Source organism: Ranitomeya variabilis, chromosome 1 (genome assembly GCF_051348905.1).
Source record: "Ranitomeya variabilis isolate aRanVar5 chromosome 1, aRanVar5.hap1, whole genome shotgun sequence".
NCBI lineage: Eukaryota > Metazoa > Chordata > Amphibia > Anura > Dendrobatidae > Ranitomeya > Ranitomeya variabilis.
In genome coordinates, this window is record NC_135232.1 from 144,256,965 (window position 1) to 144,274,735 (window position 17,771).

Genomic DNA, 17,771 nt, shown 5'->3' on the forward strand with positions numbered 1-17,771 from the left:
CTTTTTATCGGAGCATAATGGTCGATCCTTGTGGCAGTCATCGTTTGTAGCTGCGGACTCTTTCCCGTTTCTTTTTTCTGTTGACAAACATCTCGGTGGTTGCATCCTTTTTTCCTCCCATTGGTCTTGTTTTTGTTGGCCAGAGATTTGGGTGTCGGATCGGTTTGTTTCTAATGTTACAATCTTAGAAATTTTTTCTATTTTTTCCGGAATTTTTACATGGGGGTCTCTAATGCAGAATTCTAGAATTTTGTTGCTTTCCTCCAACCAGGCGGTGGTGTTTGCCATTAATACGTTATCTTCCAAAAACACTCTAGTAGCCAAAATTTTGAGACAATTAGTTTTTCTATGCCTTAAAAATAATATTTGGTTGAAGGCTAAGCTTGGACAGAGTAAGCTTATAGCTTTAACGGACTCTTTGCTTAATCGTCAGTGGTTGAATTTTTTTCTACAGGTTCCGTATGCGGATTCAGAAGCAACCCTCTTATCCCCTTCAATCTGGGAAGTGATCACCCTTTAATACCGCATTTTATTAAGAATTCTTTGTCCGAAAGATCTTGGGCTGATTATTCAGCCGCATGGCGTAATTGGAGTAATTTTTGTGAGCTAAATTATTTTGACCCTTTAGTTTCAAACCCTACGGCAGCACTCAATTTTGCTTCTGAAATGGCCCAGAGGGGTCTGTCGTACTCCGCAATTGCAAAAAGCCTTGCGGGAGTTTCCTTTTTCTTGAAACTTTCAGGTAAAATTCCTTTAACCAACTTTTTTCCGGTGAAGCAGTTTTTGAAGGGCCTCAAAAAATCTAATTTTATGCCCGATACTAGAAGACCTATATCTCTGTCACTACTCAGAGATTTATGCTCTAGTCTATGTCATGTTTGTTTGAATTCTGAGGAGGCGCTTTTATTTAGCGCCATTTTTTCTTTATCATTTTTTGGGGCACTGAGGATTGGTGAAGTAGTCTCCGCCAAAAAATCTAATCCTTCTGGTCTCTTGTTATCAGATATCCAAATTCATGAAGCCTTTTTATTAGGAAATCTAAGACAGATCAGTTAGGAAGAGGCTCTAAGTTGAGAATTAATGCTATCTCCGATCCTTCCATTTGCCCTGTGAACAAGATGACTATTTGGTTTCGAACTAGACCTTTTAAACAGGGCCCACTGTTTATTCATAAGGATTTATCACCGGTCACGGTATTCCAATTTAATTTTATTTTGAAGAAATGTTTGTCCTTTTTGAAATTGAAACACTTGAACATTACTTCCCACTCCTTTAGGATAGGAGCAGCTACTGAGGCCTCTAGGGCCGGGCTTTCTGAGGCCGGGATAAAAGAATTGGGGAGATGGAACTCTAAAAGATTCAAACTGTATATCAGACATGATCTTTATGATTATTAATTATCAATTTTCTTTTAGGTCCGTTAGTTATCTGGATAGTCGGACACTCTTTTGTCTTCTGGGCCCAGAAGAGGGCTAGTCAGCGAGTTTACACAGAGAACTTATCTTTTGATATGTCAGTTATTCAGGTTTGGTGGCTCGCTGTTCGAGGTCTGAGTTGGTTTTCCCTGGTTATTCAAGTTAAAAAATGGCTAGAAGAATACCCTTCTCCTGATCTAATTGTTTTTCATGTTTCTGGGAATGATCTCGGAAAAATTAGGACCATGGACTTGCTAGCTACTATGAGATCTGATATGATTGGTTTTCGGTCTATTCTACCTAATTCATCTTTTGTTTTTTCCGAGATCGTTCCCAGACTATTATGGCATAATAACCGTTTTTCTTTCTTGGAGAAAATACGCAAAAGAGTGAACAAAGCGATGGAGAAATTTTTTCCTTTGGTTTCAGGTTTTTCTTTCAGGCATTCCGACCTTGAAGGTTTCTTACCCGGTCTTTATAGAAGAGATCTAATTCATCTTTCTGATATTGGATTGGACATTTTCAACCTTGACCTGCAGTCGATTATTGAGAGATGGCTGTGTGGTGTTGGGGGGACCAGGTCTCTTTGAGACCTGGCCTGTTGGGAAAATCACCCATGTATGGGTGGATTGGTTTTATGGAGAAGTATGGTAATTTGGTTTTAAGAGATGAGTATATTTATTGGTATTTATTTAACTTATGTAACCCTAATAAACTACACGGCCATTTTTTATCCACATTAAAAGTGTTTGGTGTCTTTTTGTATGAATGGGTTTTATGATGCCATGTTAGCCCCCCCCGCGTGAGCACAAAAAGTAATACAGCGGGGGTCTCATGGCCTCATAAACCCTATTTTTTAATATATGGCTTTGTAATGTGAGGTCATATAAAGGTCAGGCCGGTCAGCTGTGGATGAGGGATACTGGTTTTATCCAGTTTTGGCTGGTTGGTTGGCGCCCTTTTTTGGCCGTTTTTTATTGGTTATTTGAATCTTGGGCGCCTGAATTTTGTCTATATAAACCCTGTTCTTTGGGGTTTTCATCATTCTGTTGGAGAAAGAAGAAAAGAAGAAGCCCACCCCCCCTTCCCTTTTATTAAATGCTTGTATTTATTGTCGTGTAGTTTTATTGTGGGAAAATCACCCATGTATGGGTGGATTGGTTTTATGGAGAAGTATGGTAATTTGGTTTTAAGAGATGAGTATATTTATTGGTATTTATTTAACTTATGTAACCCTAATAAACTACACGGCCATTTTTTATCCACATTAAAAGTGTTTGGTGTCTTTTTGTATGAATGGGTTTTATGATGCCATGTAAGCCCCACACCTTTTTCTATTGAATATAATGAATGGAAGCCAAGGACCTCCACTGTCCTGGTCCTTATAGGTGCCAGCAGCCAGATGCCTGATGACCACACTAACTTATTTTTTGCCAAAGAAAAGGAAAGTAGTTTCCGGTTCATTCCATAGGTTTACAAATCAGTCCTTTAATTATATATTGCATGTTTAGAGCGGTATAGCTATCCGCCAGTGCGTTTTGGACTCTGTGTGCCTTCCATATGTTACCGCCAGGATTAAGGTAAAGAGTAACAGCCACACTCAACAAGGTTCTTTGCTTCTGCAAAATAGTGCTCAAATTTATTTACAGTACACCACAGAAAAGGATAAGTAACGCGAGAATTCTGGTCTGTCTTATCCTTTTCTGTGGTGTACTGTAAATAAATTTGTGCACTATTTTGCAGAAGCGAAGAACCTTGTTGAGTGCGGCTGTTACTCTTTTCCTGTCATGTTATCTGGACTCCGTCCAGGTTCAGCCTGCACCTACTATCCCAACAGAGTGCACGTCATTCATTTTTTCATCCACCAGGATTAGAACGCACGCATTGATGGATGGCTATACCGCATTAAAAATGGAATTTAATGGTATTTAAATAAAGACTGATATATAAACCTGTGCATTGAACTGGAAACTACTTATCATTTCATCAGTACTCACAAACCCCCAGCAATAGTGAAGCCTTGTCCTCCCGGGATTATCAAAAGTCAGTGGGTGAGCTGATGATGTCTGTTTGTCTGCGTGTGTGTGTGTGTGTGTGTGTGTGTGTGTGTGTGTATGTATATATATATATATATATATATATATATATATATATATATATATATATATATATATATATATATTTATATATATATATTTATATGCTGTATATGTGTATGTGACCCAATTTACCCTAGAAATGTTGAATGCGTTCCTCTTTCCTGCAACTTGTGGCACAACTAACCCTTTCTTTAACTAACAGGTGTCGGTCTACGCCATACCCCAGAGGATTGACCAAGCCGAGTACGCCCTGAACGCCGCAGTCACGTTGCTTGAGTTTTTCTCTGACTACTTCCGCATTAAATATCCACTTGGAAAATTAGGTTTGTATTCTTGAGTAGAGAATCTCGGAGAGAGATGCATGTATTCTGTACCTGAGGAAAGGGAGTAGGGTACATTTGAGTACGTCTGAAGGTGACACATAAGACTCGTGTGCACTACATACAGGGTGACAAGAGTGGCCGTGTTCCGGTAGCTGAGAACCCGGAGATTTTCAGAAACTGGGGGGCGCTATAACCTTATTCCTCAGTGTCGTTAAAAAACAGCACTGAGGAATAAGTACCCTTAACTTCCGCTGTTAAAATGCATATCGGCAGTCGTTAGGCTACGTTCACATTTGCGTTGTGTGCCGCAGCGTCGGCGCCGCAGCGCACAACGCAAACAAAAACGCACGCTAAAACGCTGCGTTTTGCGCCGCATGCGTCCTTTTTGGCCGAAAGTTGGACGCAAAAAAAATGCAACTTGAAGCGTTTCTTGCGTCCAACGCTTGCGGCCATGCGGCGCAAAACGCAGCACAACGCATGTCCATGCGTCCCCATGTTAAATATAGGAGCGCATGACGCATGCGGCAACGCTGCGGCGCCCGACGCTGCGGCGCTGACCGCAAATGTGAACGTAGCCTTAGGGGTTAAAGATATGTAACTAACCAATACTTTCCTGTTTAATCCCTTTGCTGCTCCATTCTTCTTGCCAGCTGTTCACATGAACTTTGCCAATTTAAATTTATCTTCTCATGTGCAGTAATGTGATAAATCTGGCCTGTCTGGTCTTTATTTAGGACTATAATCTTAAATCTGCCCTAGTGTTGGAGATCTTGCTTGAGCTGCATCTACACTGAGAGATGATCACTAATTCCATGATTATCCTGCAGTGTAAACAGGCTGCCGATGACGCTCGATCATTGGGTTAAGGTACCTTCACACGAAACGACATTATAACGATATCGCTAGCAATCCGTGACGTTGCAGCGTCCTCGCTAGCGATATCGTTTCGTTTGACACGCAGCAGCGATCAGGATCCTGCTGTGATGTCGCTGGTCGCTGAATAAAGTCCAGAACTTTATTTGGTCGTCCGATCGCTGTGTATCGTTGTGTTTGAAAGCAAAAGCAACGATACCAGCGATATTTTACACTGGTAACCAGGGTAAACATCGGGTTACTAAGCGCAGGGCCGCGCTTAGTTACCCGATGTTTACCCTGGTTACTAGCGTAAAATGTAAAAAAAACAAACAGCACATACTCACATTGCGTCCCCTGCAGTCTGCTTCCTCCTCTGACTCAGCGCCGCAAAGTGAAAGTGAAAGCAGCACAGCGGTGACGTCACCGCTCTGCTCTCACTGTACGGCGCTCAGTCAGTCAGGAAGTGGACGCAGGGGGACGTGAATGTAAGTATGTGCTGTTTGTTTTTTTTAGATTTTACGCTGGTAACCAGGGTAAACATCGGGTTACTAAGCGCGGCCCTGCGCTTAGTTACCCGATGTTTACCCTGGTTACCAGGGGACCTCGGCATAGTTGATCGCTGGAGAGCGGTCTGTGTGACAGCTCTCCAGCGACCAAACAGCGACGCTGCAGCGATCGACATCGTTGTCGCTATCGCTGCAGCGTCGCTTCGTGTGAAGGTACCTTTACATGATTTTTTGGTCTGCTCTCAGCATATTTTACTTTGGTCTGTCTGTGTAAACAGGCAATTAAACAACCCCGATAGCTAAAAGTTTACTTATCAGTGGTCATATCGTGCCCCTGGTCATTTTGTATAAACAGACCCTTGGTTCCTAAAGGGTGGATTATCATGATGAGGGAGAAATGTGCAACAATCTTGTAGACCCCACTGATTGGCAAGACAAAGTAATATCTGGAGCGCCGTTGGTGATCACTGTTCATCCAGGTACAACCGTGTGTCTGTGTGGTACTACAGCTCAGCCACATACTGTTATCTATGCATTATTGGTAAACCCCAATATCAAAACCAAAGAAATCAATAAGATCTTTATTATTAATATATAAAACCAGAAACACAATAATGGAATACACAGGTAATATCACCATAGGAAAAATAAAACCTTAATTGAAACCTTGCTAGATCGATATTGTAGCCACTACGGTATATTTATTGAAAATAATAATTCATTATATAATATAGGCAGGTAAGAGAGTAAAGGAAGTCCGTACAATAATAACAATAAACCCCCATCTAATTAAAAAATCTAAACTGAGCTGTATGACAAAAAGGCCCACTGTATGCCCACATGGCTCTAAGAGTACAGTAGCAAGGTAGAGGTTGATGTCCCACCACACCTGACGCGCGTTTCGCAAGAACACCTTCATCCAAAAAAATAAGATCACATATGCTTGTATGCTGGCGACAGACTGCCACTGACCAGACTTAATTGATATGATATAAACCTCTATAATGGGAATATCTCTTTAAGCAGTTGACGCCATGATCTAGTTCTGTATAATTTAATTTTTATCCCTGGATTTCTGAATCAAAATATATTTACATGTAAAAAATTGGGACAATTGGATATGTTCTGTATAAAGGTTTAAAAATTATCTTCAAGCCGCACAGTTCTGAATGCATGCCTAATTAATAATCCCCCGGTAGTACTTTCTTTAATCCCTTGTTGTGATGCTATAGTGCCCCAGGGCTTACTTTTATGTTTATTTACTGAACCAAATTATTTCATTTGCATCTCATTTGCATCAGGCTTAATTTTTGCTTTTACCCAGTTCCCATATTATCATGTCTCTTGATTAGTTGCTTGTTCTCGGTGTAAACATTTGGCACAATCCTGTCTTTCGCAGTCAGGTGGAAACGCTTCAGATGCTCGCAGATGATGTACATGCTGTATGTGTGGAGCTATGATTGAGGTGATGAGCTGAGACAATCAGGAAACCTTTATCACATCTCGGCGTCATCGGTTTGATATTACGAACTGTCGCTTTTAGGCAAAGATTCTCTTAGTGCTGTTTTATAGTTTAGACATAAGAGAACTTGAAAGCTTAAAATTGACTGACTGCAGGCCGCCATTCTGTTATCAGTCCATAACTGGCTGGAGAGCGGAGGTTCCCCGGCGGTATTTCACTGGTGGGGAGGAGGAACCCCTAATGGAATGCAGAATGTTCAATATTTCTGTTAATGCTGCTCTGCATGTTAATCATGAAACCGACCTTACAAATACAGTCTGTAAATACATTGCTTTGTACTGATCCGCTCTTCTCTACAGTTTAGATCTACGTTCACAATTCTTTTGACTTCAGAGCTGAAATCTTCCAGTATTATGGTTCAGATTTGTTTCACAGCATTATAGTAATTCCATATAGTTGTTGGATGTGTATGACCACAGGTTTATGAGCTGTCTTCTATGGCAACAAGCAGAATTGTAAATGCAGCTCTGGGATATAGGACATTACAGGTTGTACCAGTGCAGTGTAAAGCCATGTACACAATATGGGCAGATGTATTGAGCACCTACACATAACATCTACAGAAGCTTTTATGGCATCCTGCTCGAAATCTAGTGAATGTAAATGTGGAACGTTCTTTTCTGAATGGTTGGTCCTGTGGATCGATGATTGGGATCAGGAGGGAAAGAGTAAGCTGTCTTGTGGCGGGTTGGATCCGCCATTGTGGTTGTGCATGTGCTCCTTCGCTTTGCCCTTTCACATCCCTCGGTTGACCTTGATAGACTTTTTTTTTCAACCATTTTCACTTTGTAGCTATGTAAATCTATAGGCGTTAACATGGATTATTCACTTCACCACTACAATAGTTTCCACTCCTCTGGGAAGAATTTCTACAAGATTTTGGAGTATGTCTGTGGGAGCTTTTGTCCATTCATCCAGAAGAACATTTATGGAGTCAGGCATGATGTTGGATAAGAACTGGTCTATGATCTAGTTCAGCTTAAAGGGATTCTGTCAGCAGGTTTTTGCTACCTCTTCTGAGAGCAGCCTGATGTAGGCAAATAGACCCTGATTCCAGCGATGTATCACTTAGTTTATTGGGTGAAGCAGTTGTGACACAATCAGAGTTTTTAGATGTAGCATGAAGCAGAGCTCATAAAGCTAACCCCGCCCACACTAGTCTATGTACATTGTATATTGACCGTGAGCTGCTAATCAGTGCTGGGAGAGGATGTGGACCAGATCTCACATGGGCACCAGTCCAGGCAGTGGTAATCTCCCGCTATATTGAGAGATCTCCTGCTGTCTCCTGTGATATTCCACCGTCATCTGCCTCCAACAGTGGAGCTCCACCCGCAGCTTTTAACTGTTAATTGCCTCTGTCAATCAGTGGCAATTACTGCGCTCCGGCAGGGGGCCATGTCATTGTAGTCTACCATCAGCACAGCCACGATGCAATCGCAATGCACCAATGGGTTGTCATGACGGCCAAGGGTCTGCTGAAGCCCCCCATGCCTGTCATGACTGTTCCCCTGTGGAAGCCAGCCCGCATCTGGCATTCATAGGAGACGTGGTTTTCGCTACACACAGCAGTAGGTTTAGTATTGCAGTGTATAGTACAAACGATCAGGTGATCGCAGGTTAATTTCTTCTAAGGGGACTAACAAATACAGTAGAAGATAAAAAAAATGTTTTTAAGAATTTGAAAAAAATATAAAACTTGAAATCCCTCTGCTTTTCCCTTATTAAAAATAAAGAAAAAATGCACATATTTTGTATCTCTACATCAGCAAAAGTCCGATCTATGAAAATATAAAATTAATTAACCCGATCTGTAAATGGTGTAATCAGAAAAAAATCTTAACAAAAAAATTGTTTCTTTGAATCCCGCAACACTACAAAAAAATGCAATGAGGAAATCAAAACCTCGTATCTACCCCAAAATGGTATCAATAAAAACATCAACTCAAGGTGCCAAAAAAATAAACCCACACACAGACCCCTAACCTGAAAATTGATAATGTTACAGGTCTCGAAAAATGGTGACACAAGGAAAACATTTTTTTTTTTTTTTGACAAATTTCCCCCAAAAAATGTCATTATTAAAACTGTACATATTTTGGTATCTGTGTACTCTCACTGACCTGGAGAATCATATTGTCAGATCATTTTTACTGTATAGTGAACGTGGTAAATAAAAAAAAAAATAAAAATAGTAATAGTAGAATTTCACCTATTTCGCTTCACTTGGAATTTTTTTCCAGTTTTTTAATTTATCACGTGCTAAAATGAATGGTTTAATTCAAAAGTACAACTCGTCCCGAAAACAACAAGCCCTCATATAGATATTTGGTCTGTCCCATATTAGAGCCTACGGTTGCCATAGATGGGGACAGACATTTATTTGGATTGCTTTTATACAATTCTACAAAACCATCTGAATCTTCCTCCAGTAAAATCTGCTGTTTTCTAGGGGTTTCTGAAAGGAAACCCCATTAATTGCCCTCCTTCCGATGAAATGTTCCATATGTTTCATAGACCTTATTAAGCATTATTAGGAATGATCACTAATATTCTTGTTTTATGTTATGTAGATTTAGTCGCGATACCAGATATCCAAGCGGGAGCAATGGAAAACTGGGGTCTCCTTACCTTCCGGGAGACCACACTGCTTTACAAAGAGAACACCTCGTCACTTCTGGATAAACAGCTGATCACTCAGGTCATCGCTCATGAACTGGCCCATCAGGTACATGCGCTCAGTCCTGCCCTAGAGAACGTTTATTAGTTTGTGTTGCTAGTCTGTAAATTCCAAGCGTTGTGACTGTATGAATATTTAGAGGGGCTGTTTTTTATGCCTTCTGGATTCCTGCTCGCTGAGTGGCGGTGCGCTCCTGATTATTGACAGTGGGGCCCACCAGGATGTCACACTGCTGACCTGAGCTCAGGAGAGTTGGGGGAGAGTCCGGAGATCCCCACTTTATGCTTCCATAGTTGTCCCATTTTATTGAACTTGGTGCGTTATGCTTACTGTACTCTAGTTGTCCTCTGATCCTTGAGGTAGAGAATGACTTGCTGATCGCGGACCATCTGCAGCCGATCTTTGCATACGACAGTTCCGTAGACAATAAAGTGGAGCAGAGGCTGTGATGTGCAGCGCCACTCCATTCTGAAGCCCCAATCTCTGAATCATGGAGGGTCACAGGGGTCAGATCTCCAGCGATCAGCAAGTTATCCGCTATCCTACATGGGGGGGAAAGCTGGGTTTTGATATTTCGGGACAGAGTTGTTGAATGTAATTCTGAAGATATTAATCTTGATTCTGTGTCGAATGCAAACATGGGCAAAGGGCGTCAGGTGCACACAGTACAGAGGATGCGTATTCTCTTCCAGAAGCCTCTTCCTTCTCTACGCCTGGTGAAAAAATATTTGGGCCTCATGCACGTGACCTGTGAGCCAGGCAGGTGAAATCAATAGAAAACTTTATTCCACATGTCCACGAAAACTAAATATCTGTTTGTATAAGTTGAGTAATGCACAAATATGAGTTACATTATCTTAATGCATAAACCCCAAATACCCCCAGACCTATACATTAAATGAATAAATCGGCGTACTGGACTCCAGCTCGGGCCCCATTCATCTGCTCTGAGCCAGTGTCTGCCGCCGGTGACAGCGGATGCTGATCGCTGCAGCTGTGCTAGGTTTCTGGCCTTTAAGGGGCAACACGGGGTTAAAATAATAAGATCGTATGTTATTCACTCTCCCCAGTTCCAGTGCTGAATCTCCGCCACTGCTACAGAGGTGACATCACCACTACTGCTCATATCACCAATGATGCCAAGGACTAAGCACAATGGCTCTACCGCTATAGACGGCATGAGCGGCTGAGCTCGGTGACTTGCTGTGCTTGTGACGTCACCACTGCAGCCAGTAAATGGAGACTGGAGAGGCAGCAGAGTGACAGTGTTAACCTAGGAAGGGAAAGTAACATCGGATTTTAACATTTTAATCCAGTCCAGGCCCTTAGATGCAAGAAACCTATAACCCAAAACACCTATGCAGCAGTCTGAGGGTATTTAACCCCTTAAAGGGAAGCTGTCAGCAGGATTGTGCTCAGTAACCTACAGTGTCTGGTCGGCACCGTTATACTAATTACAATGATACCTCGGGTGAGGAAATCCGTCCTGTGGTTGTTCTTTAATCTTTATGTTCAGTTTTGAGTTAATGATATGCTCGTGCTTCGGAGCGGCCTGTGGGGGTCTTCATGTGGTGCTCTGCTTACATATTCATCTGTATGGCTTATGACAGGTCCCTGATCCTTCACTGACCTGACCCCTTTTTTGCATAATGAAAATCTGTATCTGTACAAAAACAAAAGAACAACCTTCTGCAGGCAGGTACAAGCCGTGGCATCTGCTCTGCACCATAATCGCATGTTTAGTGTGGCAATGATACATGTTCTTCATGTTGATCAGCTAGAAAAAAAAAATCTATTTGAAAATGGCGCCTGCCGCGCCTGCGCAATAGCAGCTATTGGTGTATATAGCTGTGATCCGATAGCTGCTACTGTGCACTAGTGGGCGGCGCCATCTTGCTGGAGAAGAAAAAAAAATTCCTCCTCCCTAGAGGGCGCCGCCCGCGGAGATAGCCGAGAGCTGCTACTGTGCAGGCACCATCTTGGAGGAAGAATATAACTGAATATAAAGATTAACCCCTTTCCGATTGTTTGGTGCGGGCTCCGGCGCTGAGCCAGCACCTTTCCTGTCACATTTCAGCTGATCTGTACAGCTGATGTGTCCACAACAGCCGCAGGTGGAATCGCAATCTACCCACGGCTGTTAACCCGTTAAATGCAGCTGTCAATTTCTGACAGCGGCATTTAACTCGCACTTCTGGCAAGTTAAAAAAAAAAAAAAAAAGTTTTTAAAAATATAAAAGTTCAAATCACCCCCTTTTGCCCCATTCAAAATAAAACAATAAAAAATATCAAATATGCACATATTTGGTATCGCTGCGTTAAGAATCACCCGATCTATCAATATAAAAAAAAGAATTAACAAGATTGCTAAACGTCATAACAAGGGAAAAAAGTAAAAACACCAGTTACATTTTTTTAGTCACCACAACTTTGGAGTAAAGTGCAAGTACAGGCAATCAAAAGATCGTATCTACACCAAAATGGTATCATTAAAAAGGTCAGCTCGGCACTCAAAAAATAATCCCTCACCCAACCTGTGATCACGAAAAATGGAGACGCTACGGGTATCGGAAAATTTCGCAATCATTTTTTTTTTTTTTTTTTTTTTTTTTTACAAACTTTGGAATTTTTTTCACCACTCAGATAAATAAAGAACCTAGACCTGTCTGGTGTCTATGACCTCATAATGATTTGGAAAATCATAATGGCAAGTTAGTTTTAGCATATAGTGAACATAGTTAAAAAAAAAAAAAGAAAAAGCAAAAACCATTGTGGAATTTCACTTTTTTTGCAATTTCACCACACTTGGAATTTTTTCACATTTTCCAGGACACGATATGTTAAAACCAATGGTGTCGATCAAAAGTACAACTCGCCCGGCAAAAAACAAGCCCTCACATGGCCATATTGATCGAAAAATAAAAGTTTTGACTCTGGGGAAGAAGGGGACCAAAAAATGAAAACGCAAAAACAAAAATACCTCTGGTCATGAAGGGGTTAAAGACTTGCGGCACCTTTTGATATGGGAAAAAAAAATATTTTGGGTATGCTGCTAGTTCTCAAATTTAATAAAATTGCTTTCCCTTTAAGTTCACATCTATTATCATTCCTTTATCCATTTTCAAAACCCCTAATTTGCAGATTGTAGTCTAATAAAAGTTTCCGATTTTAATGTTGATGTAGTATCTCTCTCAGTAATATAGGCTGGATGTGAGCTTTGTGTGTATCCAGGGTGCTGTTTTCTTCATTAACTTCATACGTCAGCACAGCTTCTATCCTGCTCTTATTGTCTTTCCGTATGCTTTGCTCCTCTCCTACAGCCTGTTTTCTCTCCCCCTCCCTAATACTGTACATGTTTTCTACCCTGTTCACACTATGGAGGTCAGATTACGATTTCATACCTGCTTTGCTATCTGTTAATATTGAGAAAAGGAAAGTATCCCTCACAGTAATATGGTCTGAATGTGAGCTCTGTATGTATCCAGGGTACTGCTTTCTTCAGTAACTCCTAGATCAGCACAGCTTCTATACTGCTCTTATTGTTTCTTCATGTGCCTACTGTCTGTATTTTCTCCCCTCCCTAAGACTGTACACGCTTTCTCCCTGTCTGTACTGTAGAGATTGGTTTACAATTCGCTACCTGCTGTGCTATCTCTTAATATTGCTAGGAGGAAGGGAAAATCAGAGAGCCATCAGAAAAGCAAGAGCTTAGACAGACTTGTAACATTTTACCATATTATTGAGCTAAATAAGACTTATAGCAGCAAACTGGTAGTGATTTTTTAAGACTGTTCAAAAAGTTGGTTAACTTTGCATTTACGAAGTTAATGAACAATAAAAACAATATTTTGTGTGAAGGTGAATATAGCCTTTAATAACTCAATATGGGTTGAAAGATATAAGCAGAATTTGTATATTTAATCTTCTGGAAAAAAGTCACGCAAAGTGAACACGAGCTCTGAATCCTGCCGGTATTCTGTTCTAGTCACAATAGGGAGGAGCAGTGGTGAAACTCCCCCCAGTCTAACATTTATTATCCATTCCTTTGTGAAATATGTGTAAAGACCCCGCCCTCCAGGAACGTGCCTGTGTGCTTCTTAACGATAGGTTCTTGTCTTGTAGTGGTTTGGAAATCTTGTGACCATGGAGTGGTGGAACGATCTGTGGTTGAATGAAGGCTTTGCGACATACATGGAGTACTTTGCTTTGCAATCAAAATTTCAAGACCTGAACGCTGTGAGTATAGTGATGGCTTTTAAATGAACTTTCACTGCAAAATCTCGAAATGGCTCATGGTAATAGAAAACCCATTAAGGCAGGACCAACAGAAAGAATGCACCAGGACCCCAGAATTGGATAGAGAAAGGCCATGATGTTTATTAAGAGTAACGTTGAATTGTAATAACCGTAAATTGATATAACAACAATTATATCACAACCATAAGACCAAATTCACCCAACAAGGCTGGGCGATTTTCCACATGCCACAACTCACCGAGGCCTATGTCCGAAAAGTGGGCACAGTCCTTTCTGTATAATCCCGGTGTAAAACCCTCTAGATCGAGATGCCTATAAGAAAAACCATTGAATAAATACATGAATTTCAACATTATTAATTCTCTTCCTTATCCGATTGATAAACAAGAGCCTCGGTTTAGACCTCATCAACCTGGAGATGATTTTGGAAAAAACAAAACTGGAATAGAAACAACATTTTAACAATGAGAAATCTTTTTTTCATTAACGCCAACAAATCTAAAGTGCCCGCTTTTCCTAAATCATTACCAGCATGAACTGTAACCAGGTCAGGTACCGGCCAAATAACCGATAATTTCTCCATTTCCTCTCATTCCCCTCGTACTGTGCCACCAGACAGTAAAATGATAAATTCTCGGTGTAATTTCTAACGTTGGCTCTCTTCTGATCCCAATATATGACAGAATGTCCTAGGACCCACACAATCAAAGGACCTGAAATATGAATTTAAAAAGCATTAGTGAAACATCTAATCTGGTCTTACGTAGAGCCTAAGGCTACGTGCACACGTTGCGGTTTTTACCGCGGATCCGCTGCGATTTTCCATTGCGTTTACATTAACATGTAAACCAATGGGAAACCGCAAACCGCTGTGTACATGCTGCGGGAAAAACCGTGCAGAAACGCAGCGGTTTACAACCCGCAGCATGTCACTTCTTTGTGCAGAATCGCAGCGATTCTGCACACATAGGAATGCATTGATCCGCTAACTTCCCGCATGGGGCTGTGCCCACGATGCGGGAAGTAAGCGAACAATGTGCTGATGCTACCCGGGGTGGAGGAGAGGAGACTCTCCTCCAGGCCCTGGGAACCATATTTGTGGTAAAAAAAAAAAGAATTAAAATAAAAAATAATGATATACTCACCTCTCAGCGCTGCACGCGGCCGTCCGGTCTCAGGTTTGCTGTGCGAGCAGGACCTGCGGTGACGTCGCGGTCACATGACCGTGACGTCGCGGTCACATGACCGTGACGTCACGAAGGTCCTTCTCGCCCAGCATCTTTGGAACCGGACCGCCGCGTGCAGCGCCGAGGAGATCGGGACGTCAGAGGGTGAGTATATAACCGTGTTTTATTATTTTTAACATTACTATTGATGCTGCATATTGCTGCATATGCAGCATCAATAGTATAGGAGTAAACCCGCAAGACAAAACGTGATAAATCTGCAGGGATAACCGCAGCGGTTTTGCCCTGAAGATTTATCAAATCCGCTGCGGGAGAACCCGCATGGACCCGAACCTACGTGTGCACATAGCCTAAGGCCCCTTTCACACATCAGTTTTTAGCTGTCAGTCACAATCCGTTGGCTCAACGGATCAACTGATCTGTCGCAGATTGTGAAAAACTGATCCGATGGATTCATTTTTTCGATGGATCCGACTAGCTTATCTGGCTAAATAAATCGGAGCATGCTCAGTTAAAAAAAAAAAAAAAAGGATCCGGATCCATCGCTGTCCATTTTTTTCGCCGTACACAAAAAACATTACTAAGTCCATTGTCTCCGGCCGCCAGACAAACCATTTTTGATGGATCGGGCGAATGACGGATGAAACGTGAGGCCATCCGTCACTAATATAAGTCTATGAGAACAAAACGGATCCAGCGGCATCAGTCGCCAGATACGTTTTTTTCCAAATTCGACGACTGATGGCAAAAAACTGATGTGTGAAATCTCGACGGCACTCGGCTTCAGGAACTGGCCGCCGAGATTTCAATCTGCGCTCGCGCGGCCTCCGGCGGCCATTTTCCTGAAGCCTTCGGTGGACCACTGATGGCTAGAAAGGGTAGATGCAATTACATTAAGTTTACTATTGCCAAATTGAGCTTTCAACCAAAGATGTTGATTTAAACAATATAGCATTAAATGCGGTAATAGTTTAGAAGCCCAACTAATTTTTGAAGATAATGTATTCATTGCTAATACTACTTCTTGGCTTGTGGATGTATATTTGATTGAAGCAACAGATTTATCTATTTCATCATTTAGGACAAGTGTTATATTAGTCTAAACAATCCAGGCTATTTTTAAGAACTAGACCTAACAGACACACCCGAAAATGTATCATTACCGTGATTTCATAGAGAGAGCAATTGTATGAGCAAGACAGAGAAGAATGGACTAAAATATCTTGAGGAAAACTCCTCAAACTATAGAATGCATTGGGTCACAATTATAGCTAGTGTTTCAGGTCCCTTTTGGTAACGTTTCTCCTTGTGGAGAGTGCCGGTGTCGGTGTAAAGAGACTTAAAGGCCATGCAATTTTCAGATCTTCACCTAAGTCATGTGGTTAGGCTTGTTAAAGGGACTTCGTTTTTATACCTGTAGTGAAAATACAACAACAAAAAACAAGCAGGTGGGTTGCTACCTACCTGTTGTGCCCGGTGGTGGGTTCTGCTGGGATAGCTGGAAATCCAGCAGCTTCCGCTGACATTACATGGACAGAGTTGCTAACTACCTGCCTGTTCTACCTGGTGCCGGCACCGGGTGGTCATTGACCGCTCCTGCCATTGATTCAGCGGCTCAACATCTATAGAGCGGCTCTTTCTGTTCCAGGCTACTCTGTCGACGGTTCGTGACCACTGACGTCCTGCTAATTGACAGCAGACTCCTCGCAGTTCGCAATTTAATTGCCTTTTAGTTTTTAGGTGCGTAGTAGAATAAAAAAGGAAAAAAAATGTCTTGGAGAAGCCCTCTTAAACGATCAATATGGACTTTTTGGATTGCTGCTTCCAATTTGTGGCACTAGAGTTCCAGTCCTCTTCCTCTCTGAAGAGACTATTTTGTATATTTGGTAGGATCTGTCCGCTCTCCTCCAATATCAGCTTTTCTCCTATCCGTAAATATCAGCCTCATTTCATTGTAGAAATCATGTCTCTGAAATATGTATACTGAATTTTGTCTTTGAAATATATTATCCAGAAGACCACAAGATGGAGCTAAAATAATATCTTTGAATATTCCAGCAGTCTCTTAGTACAGCGCATGAGTGTTATGTCTATATCTAGTGTACTACTTTATCTCTAGATATACAGTGGCGTGTAAAATATGGGACCCCTGGTCAAAATGACTGTTACTGTGAAGAGTTAAGCAGTTAAGTTGAAGATGAAATGATCTCTAAAAGGCATAAATATAAAAATGACACATTTCCTTTTGTATTTTACGGAAAAAAAAAATATTTTTTATCTTTTACATTTTAAAAACTGCAAAAATGAAAATGGTCCAATGCAAAAGTTTGGGCACCCTTGGAGATTTGTGTGCTCAGATAACTTTGACTAAAGGTACCTTCACACGAAACGACTTTGTAACGATATCGCTAGCGATCTGTGACGTTGCAGCGTCCTCGCTAGCGATATCGTTTAGTTTGACACGCAGCAGCGATCAGGATCCTGCTGTGATGTCGCTGGTCGCTGAATAAAGTCCAGAACTTTATTTGGTCGTCCGATCGCCGTGTATCGTTGTGTTTGAAAGCAAAAGCAACGATACCAGCGATGTTTTACACTGGTAACCAGGGTAAACATCGGGTTACCAAGCGCAGGGCCGCGCTTAGTAACCCGATGTTTACCCTGGTTACCAGCGTAAAAGTAAAAAAAACAAACCATACATACTCACCTGCGCGTCCCCCAGCGTCTGCTTCCTGACACTTACTGAGCGCCGGCCCGAAAGTGAAAGCACAGCGGTGACGTCACCGCTGTGCTGTTAGGGCCGGAGCTCAGTCAGTCAGGAAGCAGACGCTGGGGGACGCGCAGGTGAGTATGTACTGTTTGTTTTTTTTACTTTTACGCTGGTAACCAGGGTAAACATCGGGTTACTAAGCGCGGCCCTGCGCTTAGCA

At 41.7% G+C, this 17,771-nt stretch overlaps 1 protein-coding gene across 4 annotated transcripts in view; it reads left to right on the plus strand.

The window, feature by feature from the left end:
- LNPEP (leucyl and cystinyl aminopeptidase) overlaps window positions 1–17,771 on the plus strand; it is a 98,806-nt gene that overhangs the window by 45,761 nt on the left and 35,274 nt on the right. For all 4 annotated transcript variants that reach the window (XM_077289551.1, XM_077289559.1, XM_077289574.1 and 1 more), the window contains exons 5-7: window positions 3,717–3,837; window positions 9,294–9,448; window positions 13,523–13,636. In XM_077289551.1, coding sequence (XP_077145666.1) covers window positions 3,717–3,837; window positions 9,294–9,448; window positions 13,523–13,636 — 390 coding nt within the window. The remainder of the gene's footprint in view (window positions 1–3,716; window positions 3,838–9,293; window positions 9,449–13,522; window positions 13,637–17,771) is intronic.